At 35.3% G+C, this 20,033-nt stretch overlaps 1 protein-coding gene across 2 annotated transcripts in view; it reads left to right on the forward strand.

Moving 5' to 3' along the window:
* The first annotated feature begins 1,752 nt into the window (after window positions 1-1,752).
* Window positions 1,753-20,033, forward strand: part of GABRA1 (gamma-aminobutyric acid type A receptor subunit alpha1) — a 58,243-nt gene continuing 39,962 nt past the window's right edge. The window contains exons 1-3 of one of the 2 annotated variants that reach the window (XM_086413767.1): window positions 1,753-2,235; window positions 4,549-4,637; window positions 7,978-8,090. In XM_086413767.1, coding sequence (XP_086269893.1) covers window positions 4,564-4,637; window positions 7,978-8,090 — 187 coding nt within the window. In that variant the 5' untranslated portion in view covers window positions 1,753-2,235; window positions 4,549-4,563. Of the gene's footprint in view, window positions 2,359-4,548; window positions 4,638-7,977; window positions 8,091-20,033 lie in introns of both variants that reach the window. The other variant, XM_086413769.1, reaches the window with a different exon arrangement.

The raw sequence follows: 20,033 nt of genomic DNA on the forward strand, positions 1-20,033 counted from the left end.
CAGGAAAAAAATCTAAATTGCGTCATGTTTAGGAGTATCAGTCTCTTAAGTCAAAACAGAACTATGAAATTGCATTTTATATTGTCAGGTAAGAAAATAATGTTTTCTAATTGTTAACCCGGGGTTTTGAAACCTTACAAATGTGAAGTTTATTCTCAGAACTGCTTAATAAATAAGTAAATTAATGGATAAATAAAATAAAGGGTAATGTCACACAGGGAAACTCTTGATGCTCCTTCAGCGGCTATTGTTAAGAATACATTACATTTGTTGTGTCTGAACAGAGTAAGCAATTACTGCCCAGAAACAAAGGTATTATGAAATAATCTTGAAGTCTCCCTTCCTTGAAGATTCATTTCTAAAATAACTTCCCAGTAACACTTCTCCTTCAAAATTCAGAAGAAACCAAGCCCAACTCTGAATGTGATCTTCAATTATATATTTCTTATTATTTCAATCACTTGTTTTAAGTTTCAATCATATAAGCTGATTGTGTTGCAAGCACAGTCAAGGAACACTTGTAGAATCAAAAATGCATGAGTGGTATAAACTGGCCATGTAAATTTTTCTCTTTCCTTACCAGAGATACAACCGTATCAGAAATGTCTCCTCTGCTAGAAATCCTCCTGGGAAAATGGCTAGGAAGCTCACCAAAGTTCACACCTTGTTCACCAGAAGAACTGCATAGAGGAGTCCCATCTTTTCTTTTCAGCACCTGCTGCTACCTAGTCCAGGGGAAAGAAAGTGCTGAAGGGACAATTCCCACAGCATCAGGTCATTTCAGTAAATGCTTCCAGAAACACAGCACCCACCTCCTCTCTGCTACAAACTCCCATTCACAAAATCCGAGGAGAGAACTACAAGTCGTCCCTGGTTCCCTGGAAATGTAGTTAGACTGATGTTCAAACATACCCTCCTTCCCTCAGTGTATAATTATTCGTGGGTGGAGAGCCACCAGGGAGGGTAATAGAAGAGGAAAGAGAAAAGAAAAAAAAAAACCTAGAAGCAGGCTTTGTTTGACCTGACTTCTAAAAATCTTTCTGTTCATCTTCTCTCGTCCCCTCTCTCTCATTTTTCTAATCCAGAGAATGATGGAGTTACAAGGCAAGGGAATGAATCCGGAAATAGAGATACGACGCTTGCCTAGAAATGATCTGGGCGAATTATTTAAAGTTAAATACTCCTGGTCCTAGGAAAACAGCATAATTCATATTTAAAGGAGGTTATCTTTTCTCAATCATGACATAAACAAACAGTTTCCTCCAAAGATTAAAAACCCGGTTCCAGAGCGCGTTCTTGCTGTCCTCTAACCTGCAGACTGAGGAGAGGTGGAAAGCGCTGATAACCTGTCAAAGTGCGAAAGACTCTCTCACGCGGGTGGCCAATTCCCCACCGGCCAGAGCTCTTCCCTCCTAGCCCTCATCATTCGTGACTCTGCAAGACACAAGGACCCAGACGTGTGGGAGTGCGTGTGAGCGAGACAGGCGAGAAGAGAGTGCGCTTTCCACATGTGGAACCCTCCACCTCCCTGTCTCATAGCTTGCATCCATTCATATGCATGCAGTGGTTAAATATTTGATCAAAGGTGGAATAGTTATACTGATCGGTTGTATTTTTAATAGGCAAACCTTAAAATAGAGGGTTCGTACATTGCAAGTGTGAAGAGATTCTGAGGATAGTCCCTGTGCCTCTAACCCTTTCTACTCTTCCCTCCCCCGTCTCTACTCCCCCCCAAAAAGGGAAAGCTTGCAGCAGATTGTAGAAGGATTTGAGCCTGCAGCTCAGAGAAGGGGATTAGGGCCAGAGCGGTGCAAGTTAAATTGTGCTGCAAATAAAAAATGGGCGGATTGGTCTCCAGATCCAGAGGCTGGTACCACCTTCCTTTCTAAAATAAAATCTCTCTGGCATGAAGTCACCGCCTATTTCACATCCGGTTTGCCCTGGGACGTATTACTACTGTCTTGGTAAAGAAAAATCTTTTGTTGTATAGCTGCAGATTGGAATATAGGGAAGCATACTCGGGTGTGAAATCTTCAGCAAAGGAGCACGCAGAGTCCATGATGGCTCAGCCCGCTCAGACCGAGTGAGTGAGCGGCGGAGCGAGGACGCCCCTCCGCTGCCGGCGCGCCCGGACTCGCGGACTCGCGGACTCGCGCCGGCTTCCAGCTCTCCACGATTTTCTCTCGCAGACTTTTCCCGGGTCTGGAGCGATCCTGTGCCCAGAGGGGGCCCGAGGTAAGTGCGGCTTCGGACCGCAGCACGCAGAGCTTTGAACGTGCCTTTTCCTTGCTGGAGAGACCAGAATGCAATAGGGAAAAGAGAAAGAGGGAACAGGACAAGAACCTGATCACATAGCAGGTAGACACAACGAATGTTTTTCTTTCAGGGTTAAAACCGCAGCGGTCTAGGAGCATTATCGTCGTTATTTTTATTTTCTCCGTCTTCTTTTCTTTCCTTCCTTTGGCAGGCAGATTTGAATGTATTTCGCGGGGTGGGTGGTGACATGTTGTTTTGGTCTTTTTTTTTTTTTGGCAAAAGGGAGCTGAGGTGAAGTGGGGAGGGGCGTTGTGGGGGCATCCTCTAAAGTTAAGACGCTGGTATAGAAAACCTGTCTCAACGTTGCATATCTTAGGGAAGGCACGCTCCTGGCTGCAAAAAAAAAAAAAAAAAAAAAAGCCTCTTTTCTCCTTTCCGGTGGACGCTGCTGAAATGCCCTCTGGTGTAGGGGTCTCTCCCATTCTGAACACGAAAAAACTCAAGTTCTCATTTGATGTGGGTGGCATGGGATATGGGTGTTTGGAGTGTGTTTGATGAGAGGAGGTTGAAGGTGGAAAAGGGTTAGGAGACAGCTTAGCGTTTCTTTTAAACTATTATGTTTGTATTTGCAAGAAACTTTCTTACTCAACAACTCAAGTGCCATGATAGGTTTGTTTTCCTCTTTTTAAAATGTCAGAAGAGGACAGAAAGCAATGGTATCTTGCTTTGGGGTTTTTGTTTTGTTTCATTTATTCCTTCGGGAATTACTCTTTTTTTAATAAAGATAAACAAATATTAATAGGGTAGGGGAAGTTGTTTTTCCTTCATAACATGTTGAAGATTAATAAAAGATTAATATAATTATGCAATTTTGATGCAATATTTTAACATGAGGATATTTATCCAATATTCCTTGTCCTATTCAGCTCTTCTATGTTAAAAGCAGTCACTAGTTTAGGGAAAAACTATGAATCTCACAGTTCTTATCTCTAGATCTAGACTGTCCACTTTAAGCACCTTAATTATGTTTCATTGCTTACATTGCCATTTGGAATTATTTTTACTAATATAAATGATCCCAGAGAGTGCGGAAAGCATTTGTGTAGATGTATTTAAAGGCATACCACATTAAACTATAGAGTGTCTCATAAAAAATATGCTTTAAAAGACTTGCAATCCATTAATCACGGACCCTCCTGAGGGATTCAGGGAAGTGCTAACAAATTTTACCTTGAACATTTTCATAACTGGAATCAATTATAGCACATTCAAGTAGAGTGTTACCATATCTTCTCCTTCTCCAGGTAGTGCACTTATTTTTAAAAACTAACTGCACAAATAGATTATAATTTTAAAAATTCTCTAAGCTTTCCAGACTCCTCCATTCTTCCAGCATCCCACTACCAAGTCTAAATTCAGCAATCAGACGGTGATTGATTGCACTTTACCTAAGAGGGAAAAAAAGATTCCCTTATTCATGCAAAGCAAAGCACTCCAGTTTCCATCTGTTTGAGATGAAACATTTTCTAGCAGCAACCCGGCAGAATCCAAGAGGGCTTAAAAGATATGTGTAGGCATGTTTGTGTGCATTTATGTGAGTGTGGTTTGTGTGTGAGAGACCAGCACATGGACTGACTATAAAGTGTGTCCTTTAGCCCCACAGAAGCATTAGTGAGCATATTTAACAAGGCAATCACAGGCAGAGAATTACAAGCACGACTTCAGGATTCAACAGTGTATCTCATGATTTTTTTTTTTTTTTAAGATAAATAGCAGTTGCTTCTGAAATCAAGGTGTATCCAGAACCTCAAGATGAATTCAGTCATCAAAGCATACTAACCTACCCCATCACAGCCCCCAGACATGCTCTCTCTGTTGCAGACACCAGCTGAAGATTTTTAATGCACAGTGCAGTTGTGGGAACTCAAATCAGAAAGGTCAAATTTATCAGATGATAAACAAGAGGAAAGTAATTCAAACTATACTGGAAATATAAAGCCTATAGAAAAAAACAACCCAATTTTATGTTGAGCAATATTATCACCTGAGAGCATTTCAACTTGTATTCTTTTACAGGAGAAATTAAGACACTTATATTTCTGAATGGAGAAATGGAAGGGAAAGTGGAGAATGGATGGTCCAGGTTTCCATTGCTTCCAATGAGGTGTCATATCCCAGTGAGGTCATTTCCTGACTTCAAAGCATTTATCTGAACTGCCTCAGTCAGCCCTAGTGGTTATAACCTGATGTTTCTTGCAAGAGACATTGATCTCTACTTGTTCTACTTTTCAGCTGCACAAGCCCGCAATGAAGAAAAGTCCGGGTCTCTCTGACTACCTTTGGGCCTGGACCCTCTTTCTGAGCACACTGACTGGAAGAAGGTGGGGACCCTTTATTTTAAATCTGCATGAGAATTTCTGTAACTTTTCATTTATTCTTTCAGAGTGAAGAAAATTAACCTTGGATAAATTCATGACTAAGGGAATTAAAAAAACTTAACTGCAATAAAATTCCAGCTAATAAAGTGGAACAGTATGAAAAAATAATCATCTTATTTGCATGTTAGTCAGAATACACTTAACACGCTTTTGTTAAGGAATGTGTTAATTCACCATTTAATTCTTAAATTGAACTTTTCACTGCTCAGTTGTAACTGAACAAAACATGCAGTTTCCTAATTCATAAAAAAAGTTACCCCAATTAATATCTGCATACTATGTAAGTTGGTTTTCCAACAAGAAAATTTCTAACTAGTTGCCAAGATCATAGAGTAACTTCTGACTATGTGCAAGGAGAAACTTTAGAATAATATTTTTAATTTGAATGTTAGAATTCTTTATAAATGCATGTGCATTTTGTTTTGAATCTATTACTTGTATAACTAATAGAAGTAGAGTATACTAGACACATTTAAGAACAGAAGATAAAACTGAACTTCTCTATTTAAGTTTACTGTGGATACAAGTTATGAGAAAAATGTAATAATATGATTAACTATATTCAAAATATTAGCTAATGATCCCATCGAGCATATAGATACATTATAATAGCAAAGATATAAATGACCAAGTATTTCAGATTCTCCTTTATCTGCTTTTACATTTCTAGTGTAATCTATTCCTGTGGCCAAAGTCTTAGCCATACTATAAAAATGCAAGATTCTCCATAATGTAATGAAAAGTGAATCCTTACAAGTTAAGGCAGAGAGATGGAATAGTCTGGAAATATAAGGACTTAGGAGGATTTTTTTCAATTGAGTTGTCCATTTTTAATGTTTGTTATTGTGCATGGTGAATAATGACTGCCAGATGAACAGGAAATGTATTATTGTCAGATACTCTTAATCTGAGGAGTAAAAGGTTCCTCACTGCTTTTGAAAAATTATATCAAGTGTTACTATTGTGATGACCTGTAGATGGAGTTAGTGCACAGTTTTTTATTATATAGTGGCTCATACGGAATCAAAATCAAGTACTGTATCTGACATTTCTCTACAAATTATAAATTATATATTCAGTTTAGGAGACATTACATTGGCATGAGTGTTTAACAGCAAATAAATAATCTTGATCTTTATCTTAGGCTTATTCTCTGACAATTACATAGTAAATGAGAATTAAAGATGAAGTATAACCTGATTAAGAAAATCTCATAAAAGAATGATTATCATTCCAGTTGGCAGAGCAGAAATGGTTTGCTGGGAGGGAGGGAAAAGACTCTTTTGGCATTTGTATTCCAGTGCAAACAACTGGTGAGAACAACATTTATAAAATCAAACCAGGGGGAGAAAAGCCTTTCCTGAATTTGAGATACGCTATAAAAACAAAGGAAATGCAGGTAAAGGTAATAGACCACTCCATTTTAGGGGAATCATATTAGCAATAATCTAATATGCTCTGTCATGTCACTTCACCTCATCATTTCCCCCCTTCTTATTTTAGTGCTTATTCCTTAGAATACTTGATCAGGCCCTATTCACAACTCAAAGTGTGCTAGCATTTCTTCTCTACCTTTATCAAGATGACCTTCTAGTATCCTTGAAAGATGCATGCATGGCAGTAGGTTTTGTGACAATGAGTTTTTAAAAATAATTGCCTTCAGAAAACTATTTTTGCTTTACTGCTGTCATCTGCTATGAAACATCCTAGAAGACACAGAGCTTGTTGAAAATTTGATTTCAGAAACCAGGAAGATCTTTAACTTTGCAAAAAGAGAGTAAACCCTCAATCTACATGGTATTAATGTTGAATTTGTGATACTGTAAAACTGTTCAAAGAGGCACATTTAATATATTTCATATTCATGAATAGATTTTAGTTATAATAGCTAATTAAAATTTTATCAGAAAAGTTTTGCATTTTACCAATATAACATTAATTACCTAAACAACAGTGTTTGTTTTTTAATTGATACTTGATTATATTTCTTGCTTTTGTCAAATAAGTGAATTTTGGTTTCAACTGTTACTATTTTTCTTAGATTGATCAGTAATATAAACACACAAGTAAGAAACCAAAAGCATATTACGCAGAAAGTATGAGAGTGATATTTTTATGTCAGTTTTTTAGTTTATACTCTATATTCATTTTTTCTCAAGGTCAGAGCTATCAATGAAATGTATCCGTAAGTGTGATCTATCCTAAAATAGAAGACTCTTCTCCCAAAGTATTTTGGAAGTGTCATCTTAATCATTACATAAAATATGACTTAAGGAGCATAGATAATAATGTGATTGATACAATAAATACAGCATATTTGAACTGTGATTATTACATGATCAAAATTCAAAGACTAGTAATGATAAGGGATTAAAAACTAGACATTCACATAGAAAGAATTAAACCGAAATAATTACTCTGATATAGAAGAATGAAAATAATGTTTTAGACTAAAAGTTAAAGAAAACTGGATTCTAGTTCAAACTCTGCTCACAAATAGCTGTGCTTTCTTAAAACAGTAATCCTGCATTATTGCTTAGTAAAACCATAAGTTAAGAATATTGGCTCTTACCTTTTCCAAGGTATATTTTACTTCTAAGACCAACAAGGACAAAAATTCAATTAATTAGAGGTTTGAATAGACAAATTATAAAAAGTTTTGGTTTATTGGTTCATAAACCTTAATGGAAATAGAAATTACACACTGATGTGAACAAATTATTATCATAAGTAACACGTTCTATCTATTTTTCTCATTTAAACACCTTAAAGAATGTAAAAAACCACAAAAGAAACATAGGAAGTGGACGAAGGGAGGGATGTTGGTAGATGCAACTTTAGGATTATGCTACATATTAAATGAAAACAGAGCTATTAATTATTTTGGTAGCTCATAAATACATTTTTTTAATTTGGGAAGAAGTTTCCCAGATTTTGGTTTTTCAGTAGTGTGCATTAATGCTCTTGCTTGCCCAGAGAAAACATGCATTACAACTCTGTACACACAATGAGCATTATAAAGGTAAAGAGACAACTCAGGTCCTCTAATTTTCCTTCCATAGTTAGAAATATTAGAATATAGAGCATATCATCTATGAGAACAAATATAAGAAAATGTTAAGAATTAAGCTATGATTTTTTTTTTTTTTTTTTTTTACTTTACCAGAAGGAATTTTCAAATTAAGACTCAATAGAAAGGAAGTTGAAAAAATTGCAGAAGGCTTTATTTGGAAAAAGGTTTTAGTCGAAATGTATAATTTAGCTATTGCCTCTAATATTTCAGCTATGGACAACCCTCATTACAAGATGAACTTAAAGACAACACCACTGTCTTCACCAGGATTTTGGACCGACTCCTAGATGGTTATGACAATCGCCTGAGACCGGGATTAGGAGGTGAGTAGCATCATTGTGTTTTATTTTAGAGAACAATACTAAGCTTTACTATTAAAGCATTGCTTCCCTCTACATGGTAAAGTAAGAAGAGAGACAGCATGTAGTGTAATGACTCATCCTATTTTCAATAGATTGCCCAATGTTAATTCAATTTTCCATGGTCATCCCATGCACATACTCAATGTGATAAAAGGCAATTCAAACTTCTCATAATGTCATGAAAGTAATGTTACATTTACTTGACATTCATAATCGTTTGTAAGTATGATTTGATTTTACAAGGGAGAAAGGCAGGTAATAGTCTCCCTTCCAACCCAAAGACTGCACTGCTATTTCATTCCACCTTGCTTTGTTTGCATTGGATTCAATTAAAATATCTCTGAATCTGTTGCTGTAAACATTTCTTGTGGAATATTACAGACGGATCCACTATTTTGTGTTAGATTAACCCCATCTCTGGGACGAAAGGTGAATGAGATAGATGGTAGTATTTTTTATCTCGGTGCATTTAAACTGTAATTTTCTATAGTAAAAATTTATTTTTCTTTGTATACCAGTTAATTGGTTTACTAATGAATTTCTACTCAGGAAGAAGATAGCACTTAATAATACAATATTTATAACAACAAAAGCAAATAGTACAAGACATTACACATGTATTTAAATAGCCTTTGAATAAGATAACCAACCTATCTTATTTAGTTAAGCAAAGAATAATGAAGTCAAAACAAAATATTGATCTCAGAGTAAAACAAATGAGGCAAAGAAATGAATTATTGTTCAATGTCACATAAGAAACAAAGGTTAGAATGTATGACTCCCAACTATAACTTATGCTGTACTTTCTCCAGAGCATTTGTTGAAACTATTGAATAGCAATATTTAAGTTACTATGAAATGGCAGTTTTAAGAAATTCATCTCTTCTCCATCTAGACAGCAAAGATATGCAAAGAATAAGAAGCTTAAGAATTCAATTTGTGATTTTAAAACAGAATGGTATCATGGATTTAGAATCTTCGTTTTAATACTTTAGGTAGTGTGATCACAGGGGTATGGGTCGTAGGTCTGCTTTGAGGCCGCCAAATGCCATTAATGTCTCAGAGGTTTAACGGAAACTCCTTTGTCAAAGGCGCAATTCAGAAATATGTCAAAGGTCTTACCAGATGTCCTTTCCTATCAATCTCAAGCATTCGTTCTAGGACATGCTATACAAATTCCTCCAGGTTTGTTGTATTCCACTTGGTTTCCCCTTACGAAGTTCTTTGAAAAAGTATTAAGGAATAAAATGTATCAGTCACAAAATAGAGTGCATAAATGTCTGTGTGCTGTATTAATATAAAATCTGTGTATATCTAAACGTCTAGAGTGGTTTCAGGAAAATTGTTCTTAGTTTATAAAATTTGAAATAAATTGCAAAGACTGCAGGTAGGGGAGGAACAGACAAAAAGAAAGTCAGAATAGTGATAATAACTTTTACAAATGGGCATGCATCTGATTTCTTTACTTATTCATCTTCCTTCTCCATATCAATCCATAGAAAATCTTTAGAATTTTATAATATATCTAGAAAATCTTATCTTCATTCTAGTTTAGGAAATTGCGTTTAATACTTTAACATGTGAATATGAGTATCCTCTTTTAAGTTCTGTGCATAGTTTTAAGTTTGTTAAACAATTTTACACACACACATACACACACACACACACACCTTCTTTAATAATCAGCTATGTGGTCGTATTGTTATTTGGAGTACAGATAACACACCCATGACTGCTCATTTAAATTTAATTATGTATAATAACTTTAATAAATGTGTATGTTAATTCTTTAATCAAATATCATGTAAGTAGGAAGCATTTCACCTACTCCTCATATGTATACCTAAATCTTGGAGAGCCACAAACCTGGAAAATATATAATACAGACTCAGAATGAGTTGAAAAGCTACTCTTTCAAGACTCAAGATAGTAGTGAATTTATGATACAGAAGCAATTACATTAATTCAGGCAGCAATTTTCATGGAATCTAATATATTATCTATTTAACCCCCTCAGAATAACAAAAATAGTTATGTAAAGAACAGAGTAATGGTAGGCTAAATATAGATAAGATATATTCTTTTTAATTGAAGTGAATATAATGTCCTCTACCATAGTAGAGGATTCAAGGGCTCAGGAAAAAGTTTTAAAATGGGCCTGCTTTATTCTTTTTAAAAAGGATTTTCTGATATTTGTGATTTCTGGAAATGGTGATTTTGAGGTTATGCTAGACATGAAAACAAATTTAAAAGTAGCCTAAATAACTCCTCTATTTCTGTTTTATGTGTCATTCTAGAACATACTGCAATTCAATCTGATGGATTTGAGATTTATGAAAAAGTTTTAATACTAACTTAATTTTTGTCATTTTTTGGAGTGCCTTTTCAGTTTTAAGTGTTTATTACCCTATCTCCAGAGCCATTTACTTGTTTAAGTACATTTTGAGAATGTTCATCTGCCTTTAGAAAAATACAACCTTAAATATTAAACACGGTTTTTAGATATTTTATAAACATAATCAGCTATAGAATTAGAGAAAAAATGTTAACATCATGCATGATATTTGGATGCTATAAATTGAAATTATCTATTACATACATTTCTACAGAATTATTTAATTCTATGTCTTTACCATAGATTTCTGGTAAGCTAAATTTAACATGCATTGTAGTAGCTCTCCATTATAAAAATCAATTTTTTACATGATTCATTTGCTTTTCAATGCAAAAACTACGTAGAGGCAATACTTGAAAGATTATCATTAGCTTATAAATGGGGTAAAAATTTCCTCATAGTAGGTTCATGATCACAGCTGGAATAATCTTTTCTTGCAAGAGAAAGGAGCCCACTGTCTTTCTTTATTATGATAAAAGTCTGGTTTTATAAAAATAACAACATTGTGCAGAAGGCAGAGATATTTTGTTCTGAATGTCTTGATAAAATATAGAAACGTGATAAGCTAAGACTTGAGACTAATGTAGGAAACTCTAGTACGTGCAGCTTCATCATGACCTGTTTTTTAGAAACACATACAGCATCCAAAGGTGTAACGTTACTCTTTGGAAATGTACACCCTAGATCCAAAAATTAAGAAACAAATATATAACATGGTTCATCCACATGATAGGAGGTTGCAATTATTGTATAACTGTTTAAAAAAGACTATCTTTTCAGGGTCAAAAGCAATCCTTAGGGGGAAAAAAAATTAAGGACAACATAAAAAATGATATCCTGGAAGGCTAATTTAAAAAAGAAAACACTAAAAAGGATAGTGTGTGGAATTCTAGTAATATCCTCTATTCAGGGACATAAAGAGAAAAACATTTGGCAAATTCATATTTTAAGTACAAAATTAAGAAAGGAAGTCTTTAAATAAACTTGAATTGAAATAGTCTGTAGCCAGAGGATAAAATCAAAATTGTCAGTGATTGTTGAGTTCATTCTCATCTAATACTGCCTTCTTTGAGGGCAAGGTGTAGAGAGGCCTCCTTCTTCCTTGCAACCAGGGACCGAAGAATGTTTTTGAAAGGCTTGTGCCTAAAGCATGGTTACCACAAAAGAATAAAATGGTTGAGAAAGGAGAGGATATAAAATCCAGAAAACAAAAAAGCAAAATAAGAAAGGAAAGGTTAGAGCAGAAAGGAGAGCAAGAGGGTATTGAAAGAGGGTATTGAAAATAAGGAGAAAGAATAGAGAAAAGTGAGAGAGCTGGAGAGGCAGAGGAGAACAGCTAGAGAAACTGGTACGGGAGAGGCGTCTGTGTTCCGAGTATGGCTAGGCTAAGGTGTTCCTTGATTAATCAAGATCCCTCTTTTCATTTTAAATCAAGACCAAACCAAACACCTTCTGAGGAAATCTTTCTCAAGGTTTCTCCTTATTGGCTGTGAATCTAAAACTAAAGAAGCCTAAATTTTCTCCAACTTTCTAAAAAATTAAACGATGCTCCCCCCCACCGATTACACCTATCTGGGTACAATTTCAGCCACTATCACATTGGCTTTCCCTGCACTCTAGGAGTAGGGGTAAGAAACCAAGATCCAAAACTGCATTCTGAAGAAAGTTTTCAGGTTTTTAAGGAGAAGCAGTGTCCTTCCAGTAACATCTTTCCCGCCCTCTCTGCCCCACCATTTAGACAGGCTGCGTCTCTCTTTGCAGTGAAAGAATACCCATGTGTACTCATCACGTGACAAACCCAGATGGATGGGAGAAGTAAATTGGTAGGTAGGGATGTAGGTAGAGAATTGACTTTATTCCTGATGTTGTTTAATCACTGAGTCGTGTCTGACTCTTTTGCAACCCCATGGGCTGTCCATGGAATTTTCCAGGCAAGAATACTGAAGTGGGTTGCCATTTTCCACTCGAGGGGATCTTCCTGACCTAGGAATCAAACCTGAGGCTCCTACCACGTCTCCTGCGTTACAGGCGGGTTCTTTACCACGGAGCCACCAGCAAAACTACTTATTTATTCCTACTATAAACTTAACATATTTAGTTAAGATTTTCTTCTTTTTCCTGTGTTACAGAATTGGGTTGTTGTCGTTGTTTTAGATTTTACTTAATTGAAGCTATCAGTTAGATAAGTATTTATAACTGGAATATGGCTGGGATTTCCTCTTAAGGTATTTGAGCACTGATATACTATTTGATAAACAATCTATGCCTCAAAGCATACTCCTTATCTTCTTGATTTTCCCAATTTTTGATTTTTTTATGCCTGTATGAGACCTTTTAGACTTCCTCTAGCCTAATTATTGCAGGAGATCTCAGCTTTAAGATAATAAGTGTCTCCCACCAGGCAAGGAGACCGGACTGGATATGAGTGCTGCTGGCAAAGCGGTATTGGCTCCTTGGGGAATTAACTTGGCATCTTGGGTTATGTTTCTTTATGTCAAAATAATTCAAGGTGGAACACTAAAGCGTGCTCTAAGGGGAAAAAAATCAGATTAACTTCTGTGAAATTTTGTGCAACTTTATAAACTTTAGGTAACTAGACTTTATCTCAAGGTGAAATCTGATATTCATATCATCTTTTTTATGCTTTTATATGCTGTGTGATGTTGAAATCAGAGGCAACCATTTTATCCATGTTTACCTAACTTAAAGCATACATTTTGTATTTATATTCAAAAGCCAGAATTTCAAAAATTTAGAGGACAAGATATTACGTCACAATATATTCACTTTCAATAAAAAAAGATCGTAAACTACTGACAGTACCCCCAAAACAATTTAAAATATTAGACTTCTCCAGTATTTGTTATTGCTGTTGATACATTTACTTTACCAATTAATAGCTTTTCTTATTCACTTTTGAAATTCCACTCTAGAATTCTTCTTTTTGAATTTGCTATAGCTTTGTCTGGTGCTTTTAATGCAAGGTGTGGAGCAGATGCTCAGACTTTGGCTTAATGCAGTCTATTTCCACTGAAATACTATATCTAGACAGTCCATAATTCAATTGAACTTTAGAGGAAGAGCAGTTACCAAAGACACAAGAAGAACTGCTAAAATGAACAGAGAACACCTTTTAACCTTTACTGGCTAAGAGATCCAGTCAGCTCATGAAGCCAGCTTGTCTAATGAATCCAAATGAGATGCCCAGAGGAATGTTTTAGCATGTTTTAAAACTCCCTGTTTCCATTTTTCCTTTTTGTGTATAGATCATTGTGCCAAGCACTTCCTAAGATAAAATGTAGCCTATGAGACTATGCTCAGGTTATAAAGGCCAAACTATTAGTAAACGACTGCAGTTTATATTTTGTGCAGTTACTTTTGACCTTTTTATATACTTAACATTTCCTCTCTTGATACTAGAATGAATGTGAACTATTCAATATATATATATATATATGTGTGTGTGTGTGTGTGTATAAATATATTCTTTAGATGGTCGGTGTTTTACAGCTTGAACTTGAGTTCTGAATTTGAAAAATTGTGCTTGCAGTGTTTCTGAGTTGAGAATCTTCTTGTTCATAGTCACGGACTCTGCCATTTTGAAAAACTTAAAACCGAGTCCTAAGTGGATGTCATATCCCTCCAAGATTATTATCCTCATATAATTAAAATTCTATAATGGGAACAGAAAGTATGATGCCTCAAAGCTATTGCATATTAGGCAATTTTGATCAAGACTTATACAGACTGAAAGAAACCCATTTCTCCAATACAGCAATCACATCCTTTTCTAAAGCTTTGCCCTCTCCCAATAGAAATGCCATGATATGAGGAGCTAAGGAGGGACATTCTCAGTGGAGGAGAGATGAATGTCTGCTGTAATATGCTTTACCGTTATTCCCTGGGAGATGCTTATATCATCTGAGTTCGGGAAATCTGAAAACACAAAAGGACCAGGTATTGGCTAGACATTTCAAAATGGGATTTTCTACTCCATATCCAGATTTAGCAGTTGCATCACCAACTTTAAGTGGCTCTACAGTAGCAGGTAGGGGAAAATGGTAAAGAGTTAAGGGAATGGAAACGAAGGACAAGGAGTAAAAACGCTGCTCCAGGCAGATTGGCAGGGAGCTGAAACATTGTCCAATGCTGCTGCTGCTGCTGCTAAGTCGCTTCAGTCGTGTCCGAACCTGCGCGACCCCATAGACAGCAGGAATATAAATTGATGGTTATGTAGTGAGCTCAAAATATTTTCAATTTCTAAACAGGACCATTTCAAAGTGGGGTTTTAAGAAATACTTTATTATAATGACTAATGCTAGCCAATTCAGACCCCATATAGTGACTGCCTCTGTGGATTAATAGCAGCAAAGTAGCTTGAAGGAGGCAATAAACCTCCTTCATAAGTTACAAGCACACAGAACTGGGTCCAGTGAATATTATTCTGAGTTCCTATTATTCTGAGTTCCTTAGTAGACAGCATTTCTTTTTTTTTTTTCCCATGGAGTGCAGCCTACCAGGCTCCTCTGTCCATGGGATTTTCCAGGCAAGAGTACTGGAGTGGGTGCCATAGTATTGTCTACAAGGCGATAAATGCTACAGTACACCTCCTTGCAATGTGTATATTTTTTCTGAAGGTCTAGTTCCTTTAGAGTTCTGCGTAGCTAATGGTTTTGTGCACCATCTGGTCTTAAAATCTTTCATTTGGTTTTATTTTTATTTTATTTTTTTTTTAACTTTACAATATTGTATTGGTTTTGTAGACAGCATTTCCATTGAAAATATGGGCAGTGCCATATTAAACAAATTGTGGTAATAGGAATCCCTAACAAAATACCACCTACAATTCTTCACTATTGATTCCCTCTTCCATTTAAAAAAAAAATTAGTCACTCTTACAATCCACTCTTTACAAAGTATCAGTTGTCTTCTTAAACCACAAGTAACATTATTTCACTTCATTACCCCAAAGCTTCTTATTACATTAGAACAAAGGTCACCTGCTTCTATAAAGAGCTCTTTAAGTGTGGACCCTCTTACCTCTAGAGTGCCATCTTATACCATGATCATCAGCATCACCAAGTTCCAGATGCATGGACTTTCTTAAACAAAGAGCATTTATTCTCATCTTTGCTTTATTCTTTCTTTTATGCTTTAGATCTTTGCTTTATTCTTCCCTCTCCTTGAAATGTCTTTGCCTGGATCTGTTCATCCTTGAATTTTTCTCACCTTCTAGGTCACAAGTCAAATGCCATCTCTTCTTTCAGAGCATTTATAATGATCTGACATTAACTAGTGTAATTCGTGCATATATGCTTATACACAACTATGTATAATTCTATCTACCTACCTACCTGTTTATCTGTCTATGTTTCTAACCTATTTACCTAAAATATGTGCTACCTAAGACTATGAGATATGCTGCAGAAGAACAGGAACAACTGCACTTTTGTTAACCAGTGTATTAACTGTTATCTAGAAAAGTGCCTTCCTAGCACATAAAAAACTCTCAATAAACATTTGTTGACTAAATTAACATACGCAGAAAATACATCTATTTGACTTTCACTCCAATAGAATGGAGTTGACTGTGCACGTATTATTTCTTCACTGAAGAAGTAATAAAATAGTCTAAGAGACGTTAAGGGATTGCCTAAAATCACATAGCTTGTTCTCTAGGAAAATCTGAGTTAAAATCCAAGTGTTTTGACTCTTAATCCAATGTGCTTACTACTTACTATACTACACTGCTTTTCTGATTTTTGCCTCAAGCGCTAATCATCTTTTTGAATTATCACTTCAAAACATCTGTTACTTCAATACTTATCAGCAGGATATCAACATTGTAGGAAATCCCTAGTAAAAACAGATCTACTGCTGTCTAGCTGTTACAGAGGTTATAACCGTGTATGTGCATATGTGTATGCATATATGTGTGTTTGTGAATATATGTGTGTGCACATAATGTAATATAAATAATATGTATATGTTGTATGTGAAACATATCTTTGAAGGGGGAGCTTGTTTAAAGAATGATTTTAATCATCATAAACAATTTACACTGATGTACTGTCTTAGATATCCTTAATCACTGTAACAATAACCACCATCATAATTTCATTTTATATAACTCTATTCCATCTTTATCCTTTGAAAACTTGAACACTGTTATACAGTTATACTAATTCTAAAGAATCTGTTGATTATTTTACACTGGACAGAGGATTATTGTGACAAAAACACTGGATTGGAAAAAAAATTACTTGCTGATTAGTCTCTGAACATTTCTTCCAACTAAGTTATTTTAATTGATTTCCACTTGCAGACAGTCTCCTCATTACATAAGAGGTTCATTCATGTATAACTTTGGTTAGGTGTGTAATCTTCCTAGCTAAACTTCATTAGAAGTTCCTGCCTCATGTTGTATGCTCTCAAATAGAATATTTCAAGCATAAAATTCTTTACTTTTCCCATGTGATCCATAGAAAGGCCTTGAATACTTTCTAGATATTTCTAATAACTTCAGAGTCTAATGCTAAGTCAATAAAGTCTGGTATTAGAGCATGTGATTTAAATTCTATTGTTCCTTAAATAATAAATTTTATATATATGTATAAATATAAAATTCTTACTGGAGGGGAGGGGGGGAGATGACAAAGTTTTTCTAGAATTGGGAAAAAGAAGGTTCCTCAACAATTGCCTTAGCTCTCAGCCAAAACACATGAGTGTGAGTGCATCTTCCATTTAAGCCTGGTTGATCTGAAGAGGACTGGATTTCAAACCACCATTATTTTGTCAAAAAGCAAGTTAAGCATGGCACTATTTATAATTTGGCTGAAGTTCCTTCACAATGACCCTCTAGCTTGAACCTTTGCACTCCAGATTATAAAATGTTTATCTTAAAGCAGAATGACTTCACATGCCACTTAAGGACTCCCTGGTGAGCTGAAATGAAGGACGGTTTTGGTCAAAGGATTCTATTCTTTGCCACTGAAATTGTACTCAACTGAGTGAGAATGTGGTTTGAGGATAATCATTAAGTATATATTTGAATAGAAAAAACTATGTAAGGGAATACATCAAGATATTAACAGTGAATTTATGTGGATGGTGATATTTCAGGGTATTTAAATTTTAAAAACATTTTACTGAAGCGTCTCAACTTAAATTATGGACTTATATTTTTTATTAAGTGTTTTTTTTTTTTTGTAAATGACATAATATGTTATATTGGGCTTATGCTTACTCTAAAGCTTTTGTAATGTTTTACAGTAGCATTCCCAAGTGAGTTTTGGAAACACAGGGGTAGATGACGTTGACCACATTCATTTAAAACATGGTTTGTTAGAGAAATTAGCATGGTAATGTCCAAGACATATCTTTCAGCAGCATACATAATAAGCAGTTTGACAGCAATGGTAATTTCTTTTCCCACTATATATTCACTGATGACAAATAAAAGAAAACTACTTTAACACGTGACAAGGGAGCTATATTAGAAGGGAAAGTATAGAAAGTGAGTCTTCTGATTATCTTGCTTCCCCCAGGTTACAGATGGAATCATCTGCTAACAATCTAAAAACAACAGAGAGAAATATTCTGTATAGTTGGCAAGTTCACTTCTTCAGAGCATTTTATGATAGAACAGAGTTTTAGAAAAATTTTATTGGCATATAGTTGATTTATAATGTTATGTTAGTTTCCAATATACAGCAAAGTGAATCAGTTGTGCATAGACATATACCATTCTTTTTAGATTATTTTCTCATATAGGCCATTACAGACTATTGAGTAGAGTTCCCTATACTATATAATAACTTCTCAGTTATCTTATTAGTTATCTGTTTTATATATAGTAGTGCGTATATGTCAATCCCAATCCCCCAATTCAGCCCATACCTCCTTACCCCCTGGTAACCATGTTTGTTTTCTACATCTGTAACTTTATTTATGTTTTGTAGATCAGTTCATTTGTATTCTTTTTTTAGATTCCAATATAAGCGGTATCATGTGATATTTGTCTTTCTCTGACTGACTTCACTCAGCATGATTATTTCTGGCTCCATCCGTGTTGCTGTGAATGGCATTATTTTGTTCTTTCTATGGCTAATATTCCATTGTATATATGTACCACTTCTTTTCTATCCATTCCTCTGTTGATGGACATTTAGGTTGCTTCCATGTTCTGGCTATTGTACATAGTGCTACAGTGAACATTGGGGTGCATATATCTTTTCAAATGATGATTTTCTCTGGATATATGCCCAAGAGTTGGATTGCTGGATCATATGGTAGTTCTATTTTTAGTTTTTTTACAGAATATCCATACTGTTCTCCATAGTGGCTGCACTAATTTATGTTCCCACCAACCGTGTAGGTGGGAGGGTTCCCTTTTCTCCACATCCTCCTCAGCATTTAATAAAAAAGCATATTGGTTGCCCCTAAAGCATCTGGTAAGCCAAGATTTGAAAAGCTAGCTACCTCGGGGAGTATTCATTTTCTCCTAACACTCCCGAAATAGATAATACTGATAAAAGAGTCCAAAAGAATTGTCCCATGCCACGTAGCACTTGCAAGTCTGAAAACAGGGACACGTATTTCCCCAAGTAAGTGTGCATTTAATGATAGGTCCCTGCCATAAAAATAAAATGAAAGAAAGGAAATAATCTTACTTCCATAAGTGTCACTCAAAGCCATAAGATATTCATCATAAACCTTATAGCTTGTAATCTGGAAAGAACTGAAATTCAACTTCAAGAACAAAATGAGTTGTTTTACTTGATCTAGAAAGGGAAATCTTGAAAGAGAAAGGACGAAAATGAGCCCAATGAATAGATGAATTCCAGCTTTTGTGACTAGATAGCATGTTTTCATTGTATTATGATTTTTAATTGAAAGTCATTCTGACATTCTAATAAAGTGTGAGCTCTTGCTGGACTCTTAAGAAATAACAGATATACAAATATATATTTCCATATATGTATATATGGAAATAAAGTGTGCAGTAGAGAGAGAGATGTATGCATTGGGGAATGACTGCTGGAAAAGGTGAGAAGAGTAACGTGGTGTGGGAGGCAAGTGGCTAGTCCATCAGACTTAGTGCTGACAGCTATTCTCTTAAGCTCCGCGGTTGCTGCAGGACGTTGGATGTTAAAGTTGAGGTTGGAAATGAGTTCTAAAACCACAACTCTATTCTCTTTGTCTCAAGCTATGTTCTTTATTTTGAAACACTGATCAGTAAACCCCACATAATTATTATGTCAGCAGGCTCATTTAAGCATTTTGGAGCCAATGAAATTTTGGGGGGTAGGGAACAAAACCTAAAAAATAATGGATTGTTTATGGAGGGGACTATCTCTACCTCAAAATTATTCTATCATTTGAGATACACATTATGTGTATAACATGACTTCCACAAGCCAAATTTATACTGAACGTTTAACTCTTTACAAGTGAATTGCTAGGGGATCAGATTTTTGATTTTCAAATGAACTTATTATTGCATGTAT

This window comes from Bos grunniens, chromosome 7, assembly GCF_055505025.1.
Source record: "Bos grunniens cultivar Pamir isolate PY7600 chromosome 7, Bosgru_T2T1.0, whole genome shotgun sequence".
Lineage (NCBI taxonomy): Eukaryota > Metazoa > Chordata > Mammalia > Artiodactyla > Bovidae > Bos > Bos grunniens.